The 23,463-nt window shown below is 50.3% G+C and overlaps 1 protein-coding gene across 2 annotated transcripts in view; it reads right to left on the bottom strand.

Annotated features, from left to right (window-relative positions):
* abca1b (ATP-binding cassette, sub-family A (ABC1), member 1B) overlaps positions 1–23,463 on the bottom strand; it is a 45,933-nt gene that overhangs the window by 16,884 nt on the left and 5,586 nt on the right. Inside the window, exons 7-48 of one of the 2 annotated variants that reach the window (XM_028009623.1) lie at positions 20,038–20,159; positions 19,764–19,967; positions 18,934–19,023; positions 15,131–15,371; positions 14,398–14,537; positions 14,205–14,321; positions 13,908–14,096; positions 13,615–13,820; positions 13,250–13,426; positions 12,862–13,084; positions 12,568–12,789; positions 12,287–12,491; positions 12,105–12,215; positions 11,828–12,002; positions 11,185–11,316; positions 10,818–11,095; positions 10,513–10,733; positions 9,882–9,957; positions 9,569–9,801; positions 9,430–9,481; positions 8,874–8,990; positions 8,654–8,802; positions 8,449–8,573; positions 8,280–8,381; positions 7,898–8,087; positions 7,213–7,307; positions 7,104–7,136; positions 6,921–7,026; positions 6,765–6,839; positions 5,988–6,157; positions 5,722–5,899; positions 5,536–5,651; positions 4,843–4,987; positions 4,651–4,774; positions 4,452–4,581; positions 4,249–4,375; positions 4,109–4,171; positions 3,903–4,009; positions 3,654–3,795; positions 3,439–3,573; positions 3,217–3,320; positions 3,022–3,114 (exon numbers count right to left, since the gene is read on the bottom strand). In XM_028009623.1, the coding sequence (XP_027865424.1) occupies positions 3,022–3,114; positions 3,217–3,320; positions 3,439–3,573; positions 3,654–3,795; positions 3,903–4,009; positions 4,109–4,171; positions 4,249–4,375; positions 4,452–4,581; positions 4,651–4,774; positions 4,843–4,987; positions 5,536–5,651; positions 5,722–5,899; positions 5,988–6,157; positions 6,765–6,839; positions 6,921–7,026; positions 7,104–7,136; positions 7,213–7,307; positions 7,898–8,087; positions 8,280–8,381; positions 8,449–8,573; positions 8,654–8,802; positions 8,874–8,990; positions 9,430–9,481; positions 9,569–9,801; positions 9,882–9,957; positions 10,513–10,733; positions 10,818–11,095; positions 11,185–11,316; positions 11,828–12,002; positions 12,105–12,215; positions 12,287–12,491; positions 12,568–12,789; positions 12,862–13,084; positions 13,250–13,426; positions 13,615–13,820; positions 13,908–14,096; positions 14,205–14,321; positions 14,398–14,537; positions 15,131–15,371; positions 18,934–19,023; positions 19,764–19,967; positions 20,038–20,159 (6,040 nt within the window). The remainder of the gene's footprint in view (positions 1–3,021; positions 3,115–3,216; positions 3,321–3,438; positions 3,574–3,653; positions 3,796–3,902; positions 4,010–4,108; positions 4,172–4,248; positions 4,376–4,451; positions 4,582–4,650; positions 4,775–4,842; positions 4,988–5,535; positions 5,652–5,721; positions 5,900–5,987; positions 6,158–6,764; positions 6,840–6,920; positions 7,027–7,103; positions 7,137–7,212; positions 7,308–7,897; positions 8,088–8,279; positions 8,382–8,448; positions 8,574–8,653; positions 8,803–8,873; positions 8,991–9,429; positions 9,482–9,568; positions 9,802–9,881; positions 9,958–10,512; positions 10,734–10,817; positions 11,096–11,184; positions 11,317–11,827; positions 12,003–12,104; positions 12,216–12,286; positions 12,492–12,567; positions 12,790–12,861; positions 13,085–13,249; positions 13,427–13,614; positions 13,821–13,907; positions 14,097–14,204; positions 14,322–14,397; positions 14,538–15,130; positions 15,372–18,933; positions 19,024–19,763; positions 19,968–20,037; positions 20,160–23,463) is intronic. The other variant, XM_028009624.1, reaches the window with a different exon arrangement.

Here is a 23,463-nt window from a genome sequence, read left to right as displayed (position 1 = left end):
TTAACGACTCGAGTCTGACTCGAGTCCAAGTCATGTGACTCGAGTCCCCACCTCTGATCTCTACTCTATATCAAAAACTGATGACGAACAAACATTCAACTAAGTACATAAAAGAAAAGTGGGAATCAGAGCTTAACATGACAATTTCAGATGAAGATTGGTTGGATATGTGGGGAACACATCAGATATTCACCAATTCATGGATATGGAGGGAATTCACATGGAAAAATCTAATAGGATTTTTCATCACACCTAAAGTCAAGAATAGATATAAGGACACAAACATGAACCGTGGATCAATGAGCGCCGATCATTCTCACATATTCTGGTACTGTCCTAAAATTGCTCAATTTTGGAAAAATGTACATGAAACAAGATTCTGGGATATGATATTCCTATGAATAGTGTGGTACTATATCTTTGCAATTTTAACAATATAAAGTAAGGGTAAAAGACAATTATCTAAGATGATGTTAACAGCTAGCAAGAAAGCTATTACTAGGAAATGGGGAGAGGCAGAACAATGGACTGGAATAATAGAAGAAATCTACATTATGGAAAAACTGACATCGTTTGAGACTTCAGCAAACACAAAAGGAAGAAAAGTGGATGAAATGGACAACGACAAAAATAAAGAACTAGAGAAACTAGACGGGTCAAAGGTCAAATAGAGGAATAGCTCCCAAGCGAAAGTTTTATGTTATGTTGAATGTGAAGTGTTCATGTACATTGTGTATGTAAACAAAAGTGAAAAATACTAATAAACAGTTAAATGATAAAAAATAAAAACAAAATTGTAATATGCGTTGTGCCATCAAGATGATTTAAGATTCAAAGAACCGGGAAAAATGTGGCAATTGTTTAAATTAAATTATGTGCTCAAATTAAATGCATTAAAATAAATAATCCAATGAATTTTATTGTTGAGAAATAATTTAAAGTGCTAAAGAAAATATAGAAAAATAATCTCCAAATTAATTTGAAAACTGCTTCAACAGCAAGAACCAGAATCTGTCCTCCATATTGTAACAAATAAACAACCATAACCGTTTATCTTTGGACGAACTACCGATCTGTTTTTATTCCTCCCGGACGCATCAGAACCAGTCTGGGTCCGGTCTGAGTCCGGTCTGAGTCCGGTCTGGGTCCGGTCCGAGTCCCGTCTGTGTCCGTTCCGGATCCCGTCTGGGTCCCGTCTGAGTCCGGTCTGAGTGTTTCGAGTTTTGGTTTTTGTTGAAGCCATAGAGGAGAATCCTGATCCACTGGGTTCACTGGTTGTTAATGGGAAGAGGAGCTTCAGCCCTGAGCGTGGAGATGGAAATATTTTCACACTAAATATTTTCACACTAAATATGTCTCCAGTACCGCCTGGTTTCTTTTCTGCTCATTAGATAAGATAAGATAAATCTTTATTGTCATTGTCACAAGGACAACAAAATTCAAAGGGTGCCATCAGTCGGTGCATATGCCCGAAAACAAAAAATAACTGTCTCACAATTCACACACAACGCAAGAATCAACAAACTGGCAAAAAAAAGAAAAGTAAGAACAGCCACATTCTCACATACATCATTCATGATGATTAATGGTTGTTTTTGATTGCATTTAGTTTTGTTATTGCTATCGGGTAGAAACTGTCTCTGAGACGGTTGGTTCTGGTTCTGGTTGCTCTGTATCTTCTGCCTGAAGGCAGCAGTGTGAACAGAGAAGGTCCGGGGTGAGAAGTGTCCTTTGTGATGTGTTGTGCTTTTCTTAGACAGCGGTCGCTGTGCAGGTCCTGCCATTAGAGCTCATTAACTACTGACAGCACATCACTGCCACCATGTGGTGGAAACTTGTATTGTATCTGAGCGCCTGAATTCCGACGACTGGTTTCTGTGAACTTTACCACACCGTGGCCCATTGGTAAAAACATGGGGGTTCTTGCGGACCTCTAGGCGGCGCTAGCGGACCAAATGTGGGCCGCAGCATTATGGTTAAGAATGGCTGCCCTAAGCGTCGGAGGAGAACGGCCCTTATCAAGAAGAGTGCCAGATTAGTCGGGACCGCACAGACTGGATCATCACTGCAGGCAGAACATCGATGGGAAAACTGACGCCACCTGTTTTCACATTGCTGACCAGTACAAGGTGCCCTGTGTCTGCCAGGAGTTGAATATCCAATCAGCTGCTGCTCAGGCCTCCTGGTGGCCACAGCCGGAGTCAGTCCACCCAGCAGAGAAAGCAAATCTCTCCTGGTCCGATGATACAGACTCTGTAGAAGTGAGAGCCACAGCTGTGCTGGCCAATACAGAGCTACCAGCAACATCCTCCCAAGAGTAGGCGAATTAGAGAAAGGGGCAAAAAGTGCCTGAAAGCCAAATGCACAGCTCCAGCACATTCGACACCAGCGACCCAGAACCTCCTGGTGTTACCACACCGCCGCCTTCCCATGGAGCTAGCGTCTGTCGTGAGCACCTCTCTGTAACAAGTATGTCATTCACCCTTTAAACAGACAGGTAAGCCATCATGGAGGATGAACCTCAAAACACAGAAAGAAAAGTGGCTGAGATGGAATCAGGCAGCTCTTCTTCAAGCAGGCAACTCATATCGTGAGATGTATTCGCTCAGGAAGCCGGTCAGCGAAGTCTGGAAGAACCTTCACTCTACAGGCCTGCAGAGGAGGGAGGGGTGCCGTCACACAGAGTGAACACCCTGCAGAGGCAAGTCTGACAATGCAGCAATGTTCTGCTGAATACGTGCATGAAAATATGCATCTGTCAGGTCTGTTGATGTAAACCGCTCTCGCCTCGCAACAGCCTGTAGAACCTCATAAGTGTATGAAAGGGCAGAGCTTCATCTGGTGGCACAAAGAGCGAGGCAACAGATCCAGCCTGCCTTGACCCACTCATTCATAGACACCAACACACAACCATCAGCAAAGGGAACATTCAGTGCTCTCAGCACCACCTGCTGGCGGTCAGTAGGCATGACAGAACCTCTAAAAACTAAGCGCTCTTATTCTGAAATCCAGCTGCGGTACCTGTTCTTCAGGTGTTGGACGCTGCCGAGACATCGGAACCTGCCGTTCACCATGATGGCCATCCTGGTGCAGAGAGCCTCACACTCCTCCATGCTGCAGCGCGGACACACACACACACACACACACACACAGTCAGTGACGCTGTCCTCCGTCCCTCTGCTGGGACAGACTGAAGACACACTGAGGACGTCTCACCTGTGTGAGGTGAGGACGATGGAGCGGCCCTCCTTGATGACGCTGTGGATGCAGTTCCAAAGGGCCCGTCGGGCCCTGGGGTCCATCCCTGTGGTCGGCTCGTCCTGCAGAACAGGTGGAGGAGGGGGCGGGGCATCCTGATCACACCTGAAGCTCTTCTTCGGCTACTTGGTGTGTGTGTGTGTGTGTGTGGGGGGGGGGGGGGGGGGGGGGGGGGTTTACCAGGAAGACCACAGGGGGCGCTCCGATCAGAGAAATGGCAGTGGACAGCTTCCTCAGGTTTCCTCCGCTGTAGCTTCCTGCTCTCTTATCGGCGTACTTCAGCAGACTCAGCTTCCTGATGCCCCACTCCGCCACCTGCCAACAAAACAGCCAATCAGAGGCCAGCACCACAGCCCCGCCCAGCAGGTGTGTCACCAGGTGTGACCGGGACTCACGTCGCAGACCTCCCCCTCCGGGACGCCTCTGAGGATGGCGTACAGCTCCAGGTGCTCTCTTCCTGTCAGCAGCTCGTTGATGGCGTCAAACTGAGGGCAGTAGCCCATGTTCTGGTGGACGTCCTCGATCTCCCGCAGGATGCTGCAGACACACAGGAAGCAGGATGAGAATTTCCTGTCCCACAGGGTGATCACTTCCTGTCCTACGGCGCCCTCAGGTGGTGTTAGTGGACCCAGCGGGTCCCTCACCTCTTGCCGGCCAGGAAGGCCTCTCCGCTGGTCACCAGGGTGTCTCCTGTCAGCATCTTGAAGGTTGTGGTTTTTCCAGCTCCATTCACACCGAGCAGACCGAAGCACTGGACCAGAACCAGGCAGAACCCAACAGAACCAGACAGACAGGATGTAAGTCAGCTGCAGGTTCTGGTTCTCCCCCTGAAGCAGGAAGTCAGCCTCACCTCTCCAGGAGGAATCCCGACACACAGCCGGTCCACCGCCGGCTTCTGCTTCCGCTTGAACACCTGGAGGACAAAAACCAGGTCAGGTGTTTAAACCAGTTCAAATGTTGGACCTGTCCAGGTGTTGGACCTCTCCAGACCTTGGTGAGCTGCCGGAGCTCCAGGATGTCCCCCTGTCCCAGGCCCTGGACGATGCGGTGTCTCTCACGCGCAACGTCCTCGTCCTCCTCTCCCAGTGGTCCCAGTTTGGTGAGTTTACTGACGGGCCTTCACACAGAAACACTTCAGGTAACATCAAACTGACCCAGGTGAGCTTCCAATGAGGATCAGAACCAGACCTCACCTGGGCTTGATGCAGAACCTGTACTGGATGAGGATGGTGATGATGAAGAAGACCACGCCCTCCACCGCCATGGCGAACAGGTTCTTTCCCACCATGTCCCAGTCCAGGGGCGACCGGAACCTGTTCTCACCTGGAACACAACGGCAGTCATCTACCTGGCCCAGGTGGGGAACACCTGGAGCGGAGAGCTGCGTCTCACCGAATCTCTCGAGGGCGTCGGCCATCGCCTGGTTCTTCACCATGTCGATGAGGCCGCGGCCGAGGCAGAAGTGAGGGAAGACCAGCAGGACGTTCTTCAGGATGTCGTTGATGCCGCCGATCTCCTGCAGGAAACAGGAAGTCAGATCTACGCCCACGCTCCACCTGAAGGCCAGGCGAGAGGAAGACTCACGTGGTCGCCGAACAGCTCCATGACGAAGGTGGAGATGCTGCCGTTGATGCCGATGAGGATGTTGACGCTGGTCAGGACCACGTAGGCCGTGCTGGGGATCTTGAAGAAGAAGGAGGCCGGGTACATGAGGGGCGTGATGGACCAGCTGGAGAGCAGACACAGACCGTCGGAACCAGAACCAGGTCCAATACCACAACCAGAACCGGCAGTTCTGGTTTTAAACTAGAGCAGATCCTTCCATCGTCTGCTGCATTTGGACTCTTCATCTTCCCATCCTTTATTTCTCTGACTTTCTCTCTGTTCTTGGGCGTCCATTTTACTGAGACGAACTGACCGGACCGCATTTCCCAGCATGCACTGCGCTGGAGACACGACGGATAAGAAACTTTTCCCTCAATAAAACCCGGAGCTGGACAGGTGAGGGCTGGTAAAGACTTGTAAAGCTTTGATGAAAAACTACAAGTTCCTCTTACAGGAAATGAGATTATTTCACTTAATCTGAGTGAAATAATCTGCTAGCAGAACTTTTTCATCAATACGAAGGATTACTGACTTAAAGCAAATGAACTAAGATATTAGCATTAGAATCTAGACAAAAATACCTGGTAAAGTTTGTGTTTTTGCAGTGCAGACAAGGTAAAAATTGATGTACATTCTATGCGGTTCTGTTCTGTGTGGTTCTGTGGTTCTGACCCGTAGAGCAGCAGCAGCAGCGCCAGAACCGGCAGGTTGCTGGAGGAGACGTAGGCTTTCTGCTGGAAGCAGATGAAGATGAGGATGACGAGCGTTGCTGGGACGCAGTAGTTGCACTGCGGAGAGAGACAGAGACGTCAGCGGGCGTGGCTGGGTGGCGGGGGGGGCGGGGCTTAGCGACCTCACCATGTCCCAGGTGAAGTTGGCCAGCCAGTAGAGCAGCGGATGCACGCCGCTGATGAACTGCATGTGTTTGGCTTTGCTGACGCGCTCCTGGATGAGGAAGACTACGAAGCTGGCCGGGACGAAGGACATGGCGAAGATCACGCAGATGGACACCAGGACGTCCACCGAGGTCGTTACCCTGGAAACCAGCACCAAAAAACAACAACAGGTGGGGTTCACTCAGGTGTGCTTTTCCTCCAGGTGTGTGTCCAGGTGTGTGTACTCACAGCGCCACCTGGGACAGCTGCTCCTTGGTCAGGTTGAGCGGGTGGTTGAAGGAAGTGATGCCGTAGCGACCGGGCTCCGCACCTGGCGGCAGGTTGGCTCTCAGGACGCCGTTGCTCAACACGTTGATGAAGGCAGCCACACTGTGCCAACCTTTGTTGTTGAACCAAATCTGAGGACAGTCAGGAGGACACACCTGTAGGTCCACCTGTAGGTAAACCTGTAGGTCCACCTGTAGGTCCACCTGTAGGTCCACCTGTCAGTGTAGCCGCTCAGTCAGCTCAGGTCTCACTCTGCCAGGTGTTTGTCTCACCTCAGCCTCCTCAGAGTGTTGATTAGCGTTTATCTGCTGCTGGTTCCAAACCCAGAAGGTTTGGAACCAGCAGCAGAACTGACCTGAGCTCAGTTTCACCTGAACCAATCGGACTGCAGCTCCACCTCTGAGCCTCGCTGAACCGCCTCACCTCTGCGCTCCAACCTTTCTCTGCAGTTCTCAACAGAACCAGCATGGCTGCAGAGAACGGTTTGGACCCGCTCCATAACCGATTATTACTGTAATGAATGAACCTGAATGAGCCACCATGCTACTGCTGCTAGCAACGTAGCTTCGGTGAAACCGTCCAAACATGGTCATCAGGAAGGCTGACAAAACACAAAAACCTTTTTTCTGTTTTTCTGAACCCGTCAGGATTCTTCAGACGGTTCGTTTTCACTCAGGCTAAAACTCTTCCTGGGGGAAGATCAGGCAGATGCGGAGCAGAACCCGGTTCCGGTCATACCTTCACGTTGTTCTTGGTGTCCAGCCCATTGATGAAGCCGGACAGATTGTCCAGGAACCGGTCTGCAGCAGAACCCTGCAGAAAAAGCCCAGTTTCATTCCTGAAGGACCAGCAGAACCGCCTCTGAGGTCCAGAATGTTCTGGTTCTGGTCTGACCTTCTGTAACTCAAAAACCTTTCGGACTCTCTCGATGGCGTCATCGACCTCATTGGCTGCAGGAAAGACCTGTGTGCTCCTGGCGCCCAATGAGAAGCCTCCATACCTGCAGACAGAGAGAACGCCTGAGCGGCTGCTGACCCAGGTCCGACTGAACCGTCTGAAGCAGAACCAGAACCACACCTGAACTCGTTGACCCATACTTTGTTCTTCAGGCTGCAGAGGAGACAGAAAGCTTTGAGTCCAGCAGCTGCTCAGGTGAGTTTATCCAGGTGAGTGCTGATTGGCTCACCTCTTCCCGATGATGTCAGCATACGTCTTCACCAGGTAGTCCGAGACGTTCCGTCCTGTCAGGTTCTGCAGAGTGTCTGAGCTGCTCAGCTTCATCTGGACCCAGACAGAACATGAACAGAACCGCCAGACCCACAAAGAACCGGGCCACTTAATGTCATTATTATTTAATAACTAAATTAAATAAATGAACCCCTGAAAAAAAAACAAATTAAGTTTTTAAAGCAAAGCTTAATTTATTTATCACATTATTATGTTTTATTTTGTAAAGCTACTTTACGTATTTCATGGATGTTATTTTTTAAAACTTTGCCTCCTACTTTGACTATAACAAGAAATATTATTAGAACCTGAAAAAAATGGAGCTAAAAGCTAAAAGTCCATAAAACACCTAACAGTTTTACAAAATACAAAAGTTATGAAATAAACAATTAAATAAATGCATAAATAAGTGAGTTAATTTATTTGATGGAGTTTTTATTCATTTTCATAATGGTTCTGAAACATTTCATCACATCCTGCTGTAGTTTGCTTGTTGTTCCACTAGATGGCAGCAACAGGTGGTTCTGTTCTGTTTTGGTCCAGAACCAGTTCTCAGAGGGAATCAACCTGAAGGTTTAGTGGATTTTGCTGCTGATGGGGGGAGACCCCGTACCCTGACCCCGTTATCTCCGTGTGGCTCTAACCTCAGGTGGCGGCAGACCGCCGGCTCCTGCCGGGCAGTCAGGCAGCATCCTCTTCCTGCCGTCACAGGTGCAGGAGCAGGCCGGCGACGGATGCTCCATGGTCCAGTTCCTGGAGCTGAACAGCTGCTTGACGCTGTCAGGGACCAGGGGGGTGCTCCAGTCATCGTCCCCCATGGTGCAGGGCGCCTCCCTGACGGGTGCCAGAAACAGACAGGTCAGGAGTCAGGAGGAGGCGGAGCCATGAAGGAAGAGGTGGAGCCAGGAGGAAAGGGATGGAGCCATGAAGGAAGAGGCGGAGCCATGAGGGAAGAGGCGGAGCCATGAAGGAAGGGATGGAGCCAGGAAGGAAGATGCCAGGTTTCCTGAAGAACGGCGTTCTTACCGGATGGAATACCCGTCCATGCAACGTGTCCCAAAGCCCGGCGGGTCCAACAGGGCGCTAAGTAACTTCTGCATGTTGGTGTCCCCTGGAGCGTCATCACTGCTGGCAGAGAGTCAGACTCAAACCGGCAAGCTGACGGCCACAAAGCTGGCCTGTGGCGGCGGCGTACCTGAAGAAGGTCACCTGTTCCTCGTACATCCAGGGCTGCAGCTCCAGGCTGGGGTACTTCCCGAACGGAGGGACGATGAGGCTGAAGACCAGGGCGATGCAGACGAACACGGCCGGAAGGACAATCTGGGAACACATGGACAACTCAGACGCCGAGGGGACACACACTCCGGCCGCGGCACGGCGGGTCACAGGGGAGGAGCTACCTGAGCAAAGAAGCCCTTCCTGGAGCGCCGGGCGTACAGGAAGCGCTTCCACATCAGTGCCACAAACTGCTGCCTCTTCAGGCTCCAACCAGTCACCTGGACCGAACCTTTCCCCTCAGTGCCGCCCAGCCAGTCCGTCTCCCTGCAGTCTGACAGGAAACACGGCGGGTCACCTGACCGGTCACCTGACCCTCAGTGGGCTGCTGGGGTGCGTTTGTACCGGCGTCTCCATCGGAGTCGTTGCAGTCGTTGTCAGTGTTTGGCCTCAGGCAGCTCTGATGGTCGCCGCCTCCGAAGGCGTGAGTCCTCCTGCGCCGCCAAACAGGAAGTGTCCCATCTGAACGCAGAGACGTGCATCCTGGCTTTTATTTTATGCTAACCATTAATTTGTCTGTCTGTCTTCTTTTCTTTCCAGTTTGTTTATTCATTAAAGGATCCCCGTTAGTCTCTACCATAGGAGAGATTATTCCACATCAACGTCTCAAAGAATCTGCAACTGATTCTGAGACCCGCCAAAAGTAAAGTTCTCCGTTTCTGATTCTGCTGCATTTCATCACTTTACAGTTTCATGAGACATAAAATTCACCCAACTCATGAAGATGGGGGAACATTTTAAGATAATAAATGGTTTAAAAGGCTCAAAAATGGCAGCTATCTTGAAAAAAACAGCGGTCGTCCTGAAACTCAAGGGGCTTATGGGAAATCTGGAAAGCATCCAACCTGAAGGGTCAGTATGCTAATGTTTATATGCTGTTTGTTGCCTACTTCCTGCTCACCTGAGGGTACTTCAGTGTCCACTCCATTATCTTCAGCCACTTTCAGGAAAATCTGCCAAATGAGAAACGATCAGAGGCTGTTAGCAGATGAAGATCCTGTTTCTGAGCTACAGCAGGAAGCCAGTTCCAGGCGCCGCACCTCCTCCAGTGTGGTGTCGGACACGCCGTAGCTGGAGATGCCCAGCTCCTGCAGCTTCAGGTCCAGCTCTCTGAAGAGCGCTACGAAGGCGCCGTCCTTGGCGGCGCTGTATGGCAGGACGTAGGTCAGCTCGTGTCCCAGGTCCTCCACCAGGCGGGCGGCTGGGACGTGGTGCTGGATCAGGCCGGAGACCGAGGACGAGTCCGGCGGCGTGCAGATGGCGGCGGCGTGGTCTGAGGACAGAGAAATGGGAAGCCATCAGCTCCAGCTCAGGGTGAGCGAATCAAATGCTGCACAGAAACAGGAAGCTCACCGATGGCGGCTGCCTCACTTTCATGGTCGCTGCCGAGTCCGGCGTCGCTGCTGCTGACCGAGGCGCTCTCCTCATCCTGAAACCACATCCAGACGGTCAGCGGATTAAACAGGAACCATGTGACCACTCATGCCATGACGTTCAAACACATGCAGATGTTTTGGATAAAGGCAGGTCTTAGCGCTGTCAATCATCCTCTGTGTGGCGCTGAAACAAACACAGCTTGCTAGGCTACTTAGCATAGTAATTGATGATGGCAGATAAACAGTTTCTCTGTAATGGTACGTTGCTTCTCCACTATCAGCACATTTAGCATCAAGTACATGTGGTTGATTGACAGCGCTAAGCCCCGCCTCCTGGCTCTGATCGGTTGTTTTTGGCCTATTTCTTCAGATGGTAACAGCAGCTCAGGGAGGAGGTCAATCTGATCACAGGTTATCAGATTATCTGTCTCACAAACATGATGGCAGTTTGGACAAATACATAAAAACAAATTCTTTGTAAAAGTTACAAACTGTGGCTTTAAATGGAAAAAATATATTGTGGTAAATTGTCCAGAATTTGTGTCTCTGCATGTTAAGTGTACACCACCATTCTGTTCATGTATGCGAATGCTAAGCTTGGAACCAACCTTCTTGGTGAAGGACACGGTGCTGGACGAGTTCCTGCAGGAGCTGAGCGACGGCTCCGCCTCCTTCTTCACCAGCGTCAGGTAGTATCCCGTCCCCAGCTGCGTCTTCAGGTACAGAGACGAGCCCACGCAGCACAGCTTGCCGTGGGAGATGATGGCGATGCGGTCCCCCAGGATGTCCGCCTCGTCCATATGGTGAGTGGACAGGATGATGGTCCGGCCTGACGGGGGTGAAGGGGGACGTTTAATCTGCCTGAGACCAAACCCAGCAGCAGCAGACCAACCAACCAACCAGAGAGCCTCACCCTGCCGGTACTTCAGCAGCAGGTCCCAGATGCCTCTGCGGGCGTAGGGGTCGACTCCGGCCGTGGGCTCGTCCAGGATCACCACCTTGGCCCCCCCGACAAAGGCCAGGGCGACCGACAGCTTCCTCTGCATGCCGCCGGACAGCGTGCTGGTCCTGGAGCGCCGCTTGTGAGGCAGCCCCGTGTCCTGCAGGATGTGCTCGATCTCAGCTGACACCTGCTCCTCTGACAGCCCTTTGAGCCGCGCGTAGAACCAGATGTGCTCCTCCACCGTCAGCCTGTAGGGGGCGGGGCCACACACCGGGTCACGTGACTGATCAGTGGAAGGAGGAAGGAGTTCCTGGCTGCTAAGGCGGGGAGAACTCACATGCTGAAGAGGACGTTGTGCTGAGGACAGACGCCCAGGCTTTGCCTGATGGCGCTCAGATCTGTCCGGATGTCCTTCCCCAGGATGTAGGCGGTGCCGGAGGTCGGCGGGAACAGGCCGGTCAGGATGGACCTGCAGGGGGGTAAGAGGGGCTAAAGATCCTGGCTCTCTGCGACTTCACCTGCCTCTACTCCTCCCTGACCCCTGACCTTCCATTATAGACCCTGAACCTGCATCAGAACCATCCTTGATCCTCTAAACAGGTGAGCTAGCTTGCATTTGTAAAGCACTTTATCAAGTCCAGAGGACTCCAAAGCCATTCACCCTCTGATGGTGGAGAGCTACTGCACAGTAGCCACAGCTTAGCAGAGGCCAAGCTGCCATGCACCGGCGCCACCTGTTGGCCCCTCCACCAGAAAGCAAGGTAGGAGAAGCGTCTTGCCCAAGGGTACAACAACAGACCGGGGATCGAACTGGCAACCCACCGATTGCAGGACAAACTCCCAGAGCCCTTTAATGTGGATGAAGTGATAAAGAACCCTTCATCCACATTAAAACCCTGTACCCGTTTCAGAACCATCCCTGCCCATGGACCTGGACCTGCCTCTCACTCAGGTTCTGACAGGTCCGGTCCAACACTCACATTGTGGTGGTCTTTCCAGCGCCGTTGTGTCCCAGAAAGGAGGTGATCTGTCCCTCGTAGAATCCCAGAGTCAGTCCGTCCACGGCCAGTTTCTTTCCGTGACGGTAAACCTTCACCAGGTTCTCGATGTAGACTCCCGGCTCCAAGTGGGCTGGCTCTTCCTCCACACACACAGCTGGAAACAGGAAGTCTCTTTCATAGTAAAAGCTTCCTCTAGTTCTAGTCAAGTACTTTTCTTGATGCTCTCAAGTGTTGCAGAGAGTCCAATGGTTCTCACCTGCAGCGTTTCCTTTCCGGTTCAGTGGAAGCTTGTTGGACTTCCCCTCCTCTCCAAACCAGTAGGACTTGGAGAAGGGGAAATACCAGGGCCGAGGGATGCTGTACTGACCTGAGGACCGACAGGACAAGCATCAGCAGTCTGCTGGAATCTTTCAGAGGTCAGACTCACTGGGGCGTTACCTGGAAACACGGCCTCGATGTACCAGGTGAGGACTCCGTACAGGAAGGAGTCAAAGTACATCATGATGATGGTGGTGCGGAGGCTGAACTCATCTTCCTGAAGAGGACTCGACACCAGGTTCTTCCACTGGATCCCGACTCCCTGCTCCTCAAACAGCGCAAAGTACTCACAGCCGAAGCCAAAGGTCACGGGGGACAGCAGGCTCTACAGGACGAGAGGACACGTGACCTTTCTGGCTAATCAACATGCAGCATCGGCAAAGCAAGGCGGGCCAACTCACAGCAAACACTTTGACTCCGTATCCAATGTAGTCCTGCCAGGCAACGCAGAGGACGTAGGGCAAGTAGAGGGTGAAGTAGATGATGCCTCCACAGGCAGCGGCCAGGTTGGCGCGAGCGAACACGGTGCTGATGAGGAAGCACTGCATGATGGTGACCACGGCGTACGATCCCAGGAAGACGAAGATGATGCCAGGGTCGCTGTAAGGCAGCAGGTTCCCCTTCTGCAGAGTCCAAAGCACAAATGTCAGCGACTTCCTAGGAGACGTCGGTCCAGACCCAGTTCAGGCCGTTACCTTCAGAACCAGAACCAGCAGTGCGGCGCTGACGAGCAGCGGAACCAGGCTGCTGATGAACCAGCTCAGCCACAGGATGCCGTTGTCCAGGCCCATGATCCTCATGGTCTCCTTCAGCCGCGCCTCCTTCTCATACACCACGCTCTTCAGGATGATGGACACCGAGTACATCCAGGCCAGCGTCATGAAGAGCGGCATGGAGCGGCTCATCACCCGCAGGAAGCTGCAGGCACACGGTGAGACCAGTCAGTACAGCGACGACTCGGTGCAGAGACGCACCGGTACCAAGACGTGTTGAAACCACCAGTACCACGTGGTTACTGTGACGAGTCGGTACAGAGACTGTGTGGACACGGTGAGACGAGCCGAGTCGTCACAGTGGCCTTACATGTCGTCCACGTAGCACGGATACGGCATCTGCTGGATGTAGACGCCGGTCTTCTCCTTGATGCCGGTCACCGCTCTGACGATGCCTTGCTCAATGACATCCTGCAGGTACAAGAACCCGCCCCAGATGTACCGCATGTCCTCAAACGGGTCGGCCCGAGGACCCGGGTCCCAGTAACTGGAGGAGAAAGAGACAGAACAGGTGGAACATCAAAACCAGGAGAACAGGGCCATGAAACAAAGTCAGAACCGCTTCCAGAACCAGAACCGGTCTCAGCAAGAAGCAGATCCGGTTTCATTAGGAACCAGAACCGGTCTAGAACCGCCTCCAGCTGGGAGCCACCCACCAGAACCCGAGTGACTTACGCGTCTTTGATCTTGTTGGTCCGCTCCACGTTGTCGATGTCCATGCGCAGCTTGTAGTTGACCTTTGGTGGCAGCTCGGTGGCGTTGGGTCCGATGTCAGGGAAAACGATCCCGGCCCAGAACTTCCGGTCCTCCAGCAGAACCATGGAGCGGTTGACGAGCCGCTCCTCAGTGGACACTGGTTCCAGCTTGTCCAAGTTCACACACTGACGGAGACAAAGATGAGTCAGGTCCGGTCCGCCGCAATGGGGTGGGTCCGACACCTGGATCGGAACCAGCAGAACCTCACTGACCTCCATGAAGTGAGAAATGCTCATGATGGCTTGGTCGGTCTCATTGAACACCTCCCTCCAGGTGAGGGCGCCACCGGGCAGCTCTGCCGGCTGCTTGGACAGGAAGTTGGTGACGTCGGCCACGGTCCAATCGGTGCCGGCCAGCTGAGCGTGGAAGAAGCTGGCGGTGATGTTGTTCTTCAGCAGAGTCTGAGGGAGGAGACAATCAGTGACCTACAGGTGACCTGGTGGGTGGAGCCTCTTATGCTCCTCCCCCTTAATGACAGGCTGAATGAGTGGTGGGCTGAGCCTATTTACCCTGATTACATCCATTTGCTGGCTGTTCTCCATGAAGTCCCACACTTTGGGTCTCATCTCCTCCCACATGCCGCCCAGGTCCCTGAACACACCGAGCTCCTGGAAGGTCCGGTTCACCTGAAGGCACCACAGAGCCACCATCACACAGGCTGCAGCTCCTCCTGCTGCTATCTGACAGGAAGTGACATCATACCTCGTGGATGATCCTCTGGGTGGCCGGAGTGTTGGGGGTGTACAGGATCTTCCCCAACAGCAGAGGCTTCAGGGCCTGCCAGATCATCCGGGACATCGGGTTGGAGTCCAAGTTCTGGACCAGGTTGTTGCAAAACGGAGCTGCACCGCGCGCACACACACACCCACACACACCCACACACACCCACACACACACACACACACACACACACGTTGGCGTGGCTGTCTTTGTGGGGATTTTCAATTGACTTCCATTCATTTCTACAGCCTAATCCTAACCAACCAAAACTCAATTCACACTTTAGTCCTAAATCTGACCCCTGACCCAAAAATACCGTTTCCCCTTGTGGGGCCCAGGCTTCGGTCCCACAAGGAGCAGTGGGTCCCCACAACATAGTGTGTGTCAGGAAAATGGTTCCCACAAGAGCCAAACTATGAATAGAGCCAATAAAGTGGAAAACATCTGATGAGTCATCAAAATAGGGAACATTTTATAGTTTTATAATTTATTAATTTTATGATTGGTTGGAAAGACTCAAAAATGGGGGCCATGTTGAAAAACAGTCGTCATCTTGAAATACAGGTGGCTGATGGGAAATATGAAAAACATCTGAGGGATGAATGTGCAGATTTTCATACCATTATCCATCCTTGAAAGATTTTCACAGTAACAAGCTGCATTACACCAGCCAGACCCAGTAAGAACCAGTCAGAACTAGTTAGTGGGGACTCACTGGAGGAGTTGTCGTAGAGTGCGGCGGCGGCGTCCTCGCTGCCGTTGTGGTTGCCGAACAGAGCCTTGTAGTTGCTGTCTTCGTACCAGTTGAGGGATTTGATCTGCAGGCCGCCGCCCTCCGGGTGGCCGCACACGATCCTGGAGACGGCCTTGTAGAGGACGCTGGGCGACGCCGTGGCGTTCCGCGTCAGGAACACGATCTCGTTCCGCAGGTCCACCCAGCTCTTCATCCCGGCCAGCTGCACACAAAACAGACACCTGACGGGAGGTTCTGCAGGACCGGGTCAGAACACGGAACATTCACAGGTTCCGTTTGGCTGACAGTAGAACCATCAGAACCAACAGAACCACCAGAATCAGTGGAGAACCAGAGCAAACACAAACCTGCAGTTTAGAACTTTTCTAAAAATGTTTTTTACATGTTTGTTAAAATTCTCATTATGTTGCTACAGTTTGAGTCTGAAAAAACTAAAACCTTTGGTCTTTGAGGCAGGTCTTAGTGCTGACAATCAAGCTCCTGTATGTGCATGATTGACTTATGTTACAGCTGGTTCACCACAGCAGCCTGTCATTAAAGCTAAGGCTAATTAGCATGGCAGATAAACTGATTTGTTTCTCCACCATTGGCACATTTAGCAGTCAGTACATGAGCTTGATTGACAGCGCTAAGACCCTCTTCTTATTGGTTGTTCTTGGTTGAGCGGTTCATTTCCTCCGACCTGCAATGACCTGTAGTGGAGGGGTCACTGCAGGTCACAGATTTGCTCCTGGTCAGGAGATCCAGTTCTGAGTTTCTGTGTCAGAACCAGAACATCAGTCCGGCAGCCGGGTCAGAGCAGCCGGGTCCAGGTCTTTCCATCAGGATCTGCAGAACCTTCCCTCCTCATGAGTCGCTGCAGCGCTCCTCTTTCCCTGAGGGGGGTGCGAGAGAACACACTGAATCTCTCCAGAACCAGCAGCAGGCTGCAGGTGGGTCAGAACCGGGCCTGCTGTGTTGGCGCTGGTCCAATGGGAACTGGACCAGTTCTGGGCCTGGATATCCAGAGCCAGGTGAACTGGGAGGAACCGCTGCTCACCTGAGCACTTCCTGTCAGGAGGGAGGTCACGTGACTTCATGTGACATGTGAGTCGCCGGTAGAGCTGACCCAGATGTTCTGGAGAAGGCCCGGTCTGTTCTCCAAACATTTTAAAGTCCAGATCGATCAGAAGAACTGACAACATTCCTCTAGTTGTCCGTATCAACCAAAAGGTCGAAGGTCAGCGGCTGAAGAGCTGTTGTTGGCTAAAGTATTCACACCCTGGAAGAATTCATGGCTTTAATTTATGATTGTTCTCTGGACCTTTATTCCTCTGACACCTCAAAATAAAACCCAGTTCAAATGGAGACCAACCCCAGAGGAGGTTCTGCTGCAGTTCTGAAATCACATGCACCCCACACTTTTCAGATCAACAGCTGAACCATGAATCACGTTTCTTCGTCTTCAGGGTCCTGCTCCACTGTCGGGACGTTTGGGACGTCTGGAGACATTTAAGGGTGGGAATACTTTGGAGTGTGTCTCTACTGGTTCTGGTTCTGATGAAGCTGGCTGAATGAACCCTGTGACCCCGCTGTGACCCCTGCCGTCCCAGCAGGTTGTGGACGGATGCTGTGTGTTTGTTGTCCTGTTCCCTGAAGAGACTGGGGACACGCTGAGACACCCGTCTTTGTTCAGCTGTCTGTCTTTCATCTGGACCCGTCCAGCTGCCGAGTGAACCCTGCGGCCCCAGGTCCACTCAGGGACAGGTCCGTCCACCGAGGGACACGGCGACACCAGTCCACTAACAGAGCAGCAGGTTTAATATTTCTGCTAAATCTTTCACATGCGGACAGAAGAACCGAACATGGCTCTTTAAAAAAGAAAACACACAGAAAATTCAAGATGGCTGCCAGGGTCTGAAAATATCGTTGCACTAAATTTGCCAATATTTACCAGTGAGGAATACTTTTGGTGTCAAATCACACATAATTGGACCCATAGAAATCATATTTACTGATCTGTTTTGATTTTACAAGATGGTTGCCATGGTAGTCATGGAAAATTATTTATCTAATATTAGTGTCGCATCATAACCTTCATCTTCTGAAGCATAGAAAACATTTATATTATTTTGATCTTGTGTTTCCTTTTTCTGGTGGATTTTTTTCAAAATGGCCGCCATGGTTGTAATGGAGAATAAATGTTTCAAATAAAATCAGCTGAGCTATGCTAACCACAAAAGTTAGACTCACTAACCACTAATTCACTGAACAAGAGTCTTAGCTATGCTAATGCTAAACCACTAAACACATAAAATAACAGAAGCAAATGGTAAACCTCTAAACAAAAAGGAAGTTAAAAAGTAAACGGAAGCTAATGCTAATCTCCATGTTTCATCTTCATCTCCTGGTCTGAGACTCACTAACAGCAAAGTTCTCACTTCCTGATTCTGCTATTATTTAAATCCTCAGGACCAGTGATGGCACAGTTACTTTGAAAAGTAACTTTAATCGGATTACTGATTACTCCTTGAAAAAGTAACTTGGATTACTGATTACTTGATTTGGAAAGTAACTCAGTTACACTAAAAGTAACTTTTTTAGTTACTTTCAGCAGCTGCTAACAACAACGCTGTGAAAATGACGTTGAGCTTTGCCAATATTTAGTTTCAAGTTATTTCATAACAGTAACATCAACAATGTCTCCATTTCTAAGGTTGAACTGAAGGGGAGCCTGTTTAACGGTTACAACAGTACAAAACAACTTTAGTCATTTTAGCCTGTTTTTCTGTGTTGCACTATTATCTGGAAAACTAAGTAGGATTTGATTTCCCCCCTCCCTGCCCCAGCCTCCAGGTTCTGCGTTACGGCCCTGTGTTTGCTGTCGCAGCGCAGCGAACCTCCCACGACTCCACAACTCAGATGGCTCCTGCACAGATTTGTGACACTTATCTTAATATTAATGATTATAATGGCGTTTAGTTGCACAGCATTACGGACTCGATCATTCGTGGCTGTTCTCACGTTTATTGCGCTGCTCATCTTAGTCTCCATGTTTTCTGGAGCGAAGCGCGACGTCGTTCACAGGCTATATATTAACTTGACATTAACAAAGATGCAGCGGGACGGATCATCTGGGAAATGATGGACAAGGAGAGTCGGACTAAAACTACCTGGACGTCGGACACATTCTGGGGTTTCTGTCTGCTTATTTCCAAGCCCAAAACCGCGACTCATTAAATTAGCAAGCGACTTTAGAAAAAACAAGCCCAAAGGTGCTTATAATAATCGGACTTGGCGACAGAAACTCAAAATAGTTCCTGTTTTTCCAGCAACAAAATGTGCATCTCTCTCCATCGTTTGTTTGTGTCGCTGCGGATACTGTCGCACGGAAACGGCGGTCGCTAATCAAGATTCATAGAGGAAATCAAATTAAATTACAACAGAAAATAGTAACGCAAAGTGGTTTCGATAAGTAACTTTAATCTGATTACTGGACTTGAAAGAGTAACGCGTTAGATTACTCCTTACTGAAAAACCTGACGTCAGACTGACGTCACTGATCAAAACCAGATTTATTTATGTTGCCATAAAATAGGGAAAATTTTATGGGAATAATTGTTTAAAAGACTCAACAACAGCGGCCATCTTGGAAAATGTCTGTCATCCTAACAAGAAATATGAAAACTTTATTGTTCGTTCGAGGGACACGGAGGGGACAAGTCCAGCTGCAGGACACGGTTTCTCCGGACTCGCTGGTTCTGTTGGATCGGATCAGAACTCACCTCGACGGCCAGAGAACCCAGACTGACCAGGAGGTTGTTGATGGCGCCGGCGACCTTCTGGACGGCTTCCGGGTCCGACCGGACGTCCCTCTGCACACACACACACACACACACACACAAGCAGACCCGGGTTCAGATTCTGACTCTTCATTAATAAGTGAATTCTTCTGGACCCGTTCTTGTTCGGAACCTCCAGCTGACCCATTTTGCTGCTGGTTCTGGTCCTAAACGGACCGCGGTTCTGTTCAGCCGCCGGTCCCCGGCTCACCTCCCCGAGGAAATGTCTCTGTTGCCATGGAAACAGCTTCCCGTGCCAACAGCTCCGTGTAAACAAAGCGGTCCAAAGCCCGGCCGACACCCCGCTCCTTCAGAACCGCCGGAGCGTCTAAACGGGTCTCCAGGCTACAGAAACCGGGCCTGCAGGGAGGCGGGCCGGGCGGGCCGTGGCACGCCTCCTCCCACGCAGCCCAGAGACGCCGAGTCACCTGGACCGGGTCGCCTGGCGCCGAGGGGCGGAGCCTGGCAGACAGAACCCAACCTTCAACACAGAACAGACCCGGTTCTGCAGGTCCGGACAGGTCCAGGTTGCAGCACAGAACCATTGGTCCAGATCAAATGTACCCGGTGTGTGATCAGAACGACCTCAAGGTTCTGGTCTCTCCTGGAAGAAGAGACCGACTCTACCAGAACCAGAACCCAAAGCCAGTGGTCTGACCCGGTTCTGGTCCAGACTTATCCACCACACCGATCTGATTCTGGAGCATGTGCTGTTCCAGTTCCGACTCTGAAAACCGGGCCAGCCTCCAGAACCAGAACGGTTCTGCTCTTACCCGGATGGGTTTAAAGAAGTCCAGGTTGCTCATGAAGTTCTGCTCGGCTCGGTCCAGCCAGGTGGGCGGAGCCTGGCAGAGGATTTCCTGCACCTGCGCCGCCACCTGCTGGTCTCCGATGGCGACGAAGTCCTTCATGTCGGCCGTCCCGCCGCTGCGGGGACACATGTCCCTCAGGTGGACGCCCCAGCCTCTGAGGACGACCTGGGACAGAACCAGAACATGACTCCTGGTCCAGCCGGGCTCACACTGGGCGGCGTCGGTGGCGGCTCACCTGCTCCAGGTCGATGTCGGCCTCGGCGATCTGCAGGGCGGCGTGTCGGGACAGCGAGGCGTTCCTCTGCAGGAAGTTGGAAAGCGTCTCGTTGTCTCGCAGGAAATGCTTCAGCTTGAAACCTGTGGGAGGAAAAGAGACAAACAGCTCAGAGAAACTCAGCACCAAATCCTCCACGTCCTCTAAATCCTCCGCTTTGTGCTTTAACTATGCCGCCGCGGCCCCGCTGGGACATGCCGACGTCCTGGGAGACCAGGGGACAGCCTGCTGGGACAAAACGCATCAGTAAATCACAGAGTTTCATTCAAGCCGGCCAGGACTCCCAGGTTCCACTGACACGCTCTGACCTGCAGACAAAACGCAGGGCTAAAGATCCTGCAGACAGAACTCTGGGTAAATCATGTTCTGATCAGAAACTGGAGAGAAAACAGCTGATGAAACTGTCGTCATGGTTTCATGATGAGGTTTGAGCCGCTGTGACATCAGAACCAGGAAGCGCCGGCCTTATTTGGGCGTCAGTCAACAGCCTGGGGTTTGGGTGAGAGGCTCGGCGCAGGAGCTGCAGGTCTTCGCACGTCTCCAAACTTTCCGCTCGGTTATTTGCTCTTCGTGTGAATGAAGCCCCCGTTTCACGCCCACCTTCCTGCTGCAGGTCCCAACAGGCGGCCGCCGCTACACACGTCTGCAGCGCTGCTGTCCGGGTCCAATCAGAACCGCTCAGAGCCGGCAGCACAATATCAAACGGAGATTCATCTCCAAGGAGCCAAAACACAGAGACATCAGAACAGAACCAGAACCAGAACCAAGACGTCTTCCTCTCATCTCCGACCTTTAGAACAGATCAGATGATAAACGTCACCTGGTTTAGGTCAAAGGATGGAAATACTGGGTCCAACCGGGTCGCTCTGAGAGGACTGGGACATTTTTCAAGAGGGGGCGGCCATTTTTTTCCATACTTTATTTTTGATGAGATTTTTATACATGGCAAAACACAACAAGAAGAAAAAGGAGAGAAAATAATAAGAAGAAATAAGAAAAAATCACAACAAGCACAAACAGCAGTCAGAGCAGAGAGGTCACCGGGGGGGCAGAGAGGTCACCGGGGGGGGGGGGGCAGCAAAACAAAATGAATCAGATTTTAGGTGAACTGGTTACAATGAATGTAAAGTTTCATGAAGAGTCAAACAGGTGGGAGTTTCTGTGCAGAAAGTTCTACCAAACTCCAGCTGCTGCCCCGAATAATGAATTATTGATACTCTACTTACTTTCTAGTTCCTACATATTCACCATTTCAACCAATATTTTTGGATTTTGTTTTCCTGGAGTCTCATGGAGAAGGAAATCATTTCATGTATTTCTTCTACAGTGGCTGACCAGTCACTCTGCCGGTCGGCTCCCACTGAGCCACTTTCTTGTTAATGATTTCTTTCCTGCTATCTCTAATATTTTATCCTGAGTGTTGAGTTCAGTTGGTAAATTACTTAAATATATAATTTTAAAATTGTGCTCTATTTCAAAACCAAGAATTACTTTTATCTCTTTGGCTACCTTTAGCCAATAGGGATAAATCAATGGGCAATCCCAGAAAATATGACAGTTGTCAGCCATTATATTGTTACATCGTCTCCAAAGCCCAGATTCAGTTCTGCCGGTCTGAGAAAATGTTCTTTTGGGGATTATAAAAAACCTAACAAGATTCTTCCATGAAAATTCCCTCCAGTGTCCTGAGCTGGTGGTGGTGGAGTTCGTTTGGCAAATGTTGAGCCACTCATCCTCCGTCAGCGTTAGCTTAGCCTCCTTTTCCCATGTATTTTTAATATATAATGTAGATGTTTTTTTATTATTTTCTAAGCACACATATAGTCTGGACAGCCTCTTCTTATAAGATTTACCTTTATAAGCATCAATAAAGATATTAGTGAGGTCCTGATCATTTTTTCCCAATATTTTAATGTTCTTATTAAAGTGCTGTCTGAGCTGCAGGTATCTGAAAAAGTCTCGTTTATCAAGGTCAAATTTTTCCTGCAGTTGTTGGAAACTTTCCAGCTCAGCTCCAGAAGAAATCACGCAGTATGATGTCACGTCTTTTCTGGTTAGTTGATTGAATTTTGAGTCAAGTTGTACAAAATCCCTATCATGCTCCATCCTTCTTAATAACCTCGTTTTCCTCTCTAAAAGTGGAAAACTCTCTAAACCAGATGCTGAGAGGGACTTTTGTGGAAACACTCAACTCACCTGCATCTATAGTCTTGAGGTTTTATCCCCCAGCAGAGCTTGTATGGGTTTCAGTTTGACTTAATTCTAGTTCTTTCCATTTTGCTTCATAATCCTCTTCACACCAGTAAACCGCGAATTGCAGTTGTGCTGCTCTGTAATAATTTTCCAGACATGGGAGCGACATTCCTCCTTTATCTCTTGGTAATTGTAACGTTTTATCACAGACCCTTGGTTTCTTATTCTGCCATATAAACCTGGAGATGATCCGATTCCATCGTTAAACTGCTTGGTAGGAATTTCTATTGATAAAGATTGAAAAAGGAACAACAGTTGAGGTAAAATGATCATTTTTATGATTTCTATTCAGTTGTACAAATCGAGCATCAGGGGAGCCCATTTGTTCAGGTTATTTTTAACTTTATTAGTCATAGTACCATAATTTACTTTGTATATTTTGTTGAAATTTTTAGTAATATTAACACCTAAATATTTCCATTTTTGAACCTTTTAAACCAGTTATTGTTGTTATTATTTAACGTGACAAAATGCAGCAGAATCAGAAACTGAGGATTTTACTGTTAGCGAATCTCAGAACAGGAAGGAGAAGAGAGACAGATTGAGGCAGACTTAATGGTTAGTGTTAGCTTATGCTAACTTGTTTATAGGTTTAGCAGTTTAGGATTAGCTTCTGCTAAGCACAGTGTAGCTCAGAGTCTTGTTTAGCAAATTAATGGCTAGTGAAGCTAACTTTTTGACTAGCTCTACCCACCACTGGTGATAACTTCAGCTGATTTTAGAGCAAACATATATTCTCCATTACAACCATGGCGGCCATCTTGAAGAATCACACCATTATCAGTCTATTATGTGACACAAACAATAATCATCATCTGGGAAACATGTCAGCAAATTTAGCGCAAAGATACATGTTACAAAACAACCACGGCGGCCATCTTGAATTTAGTGACGGGTCAGGGGACCGAGTCAGGGAACCAGGTCAGGAGTCAGGGGACCGGGTCAGGAGTCAGGGGACCGGGTCAGGGAACCAGGTCAGGGGACCGGGTCAGGGGACCGGGTCAGGAGTCAGGGGACCGGGTCAGGAGTCAGGGGACCGGGTCAGGAGTCAGGGGACCGGGTCCAGCTGTCTGACACCAGCAGCTTCCAGTGATGTGATTGGCTAAATGAACTCCAGCAGAGCCAGCGATCTGC

This window comes from Xiphophorus couchianus, chromosome 23, assembly GCF_001444195.1.
Source record: "Xiphophorus couchianus chromosome 23, X_couchianus-1.0, whole genome shotgun sequence".
NCBI lineage: Eukaryota > Metazoa > Chordata > Actinopteri > Cyprinodontiformes > Poeciliidae > Xiphophorus > Xiphophorus couchianus.
Note: the sequence above shows the minus strand (reverse complement) of the source record. Positions and strands in the feature narration are given on the sequence as shown.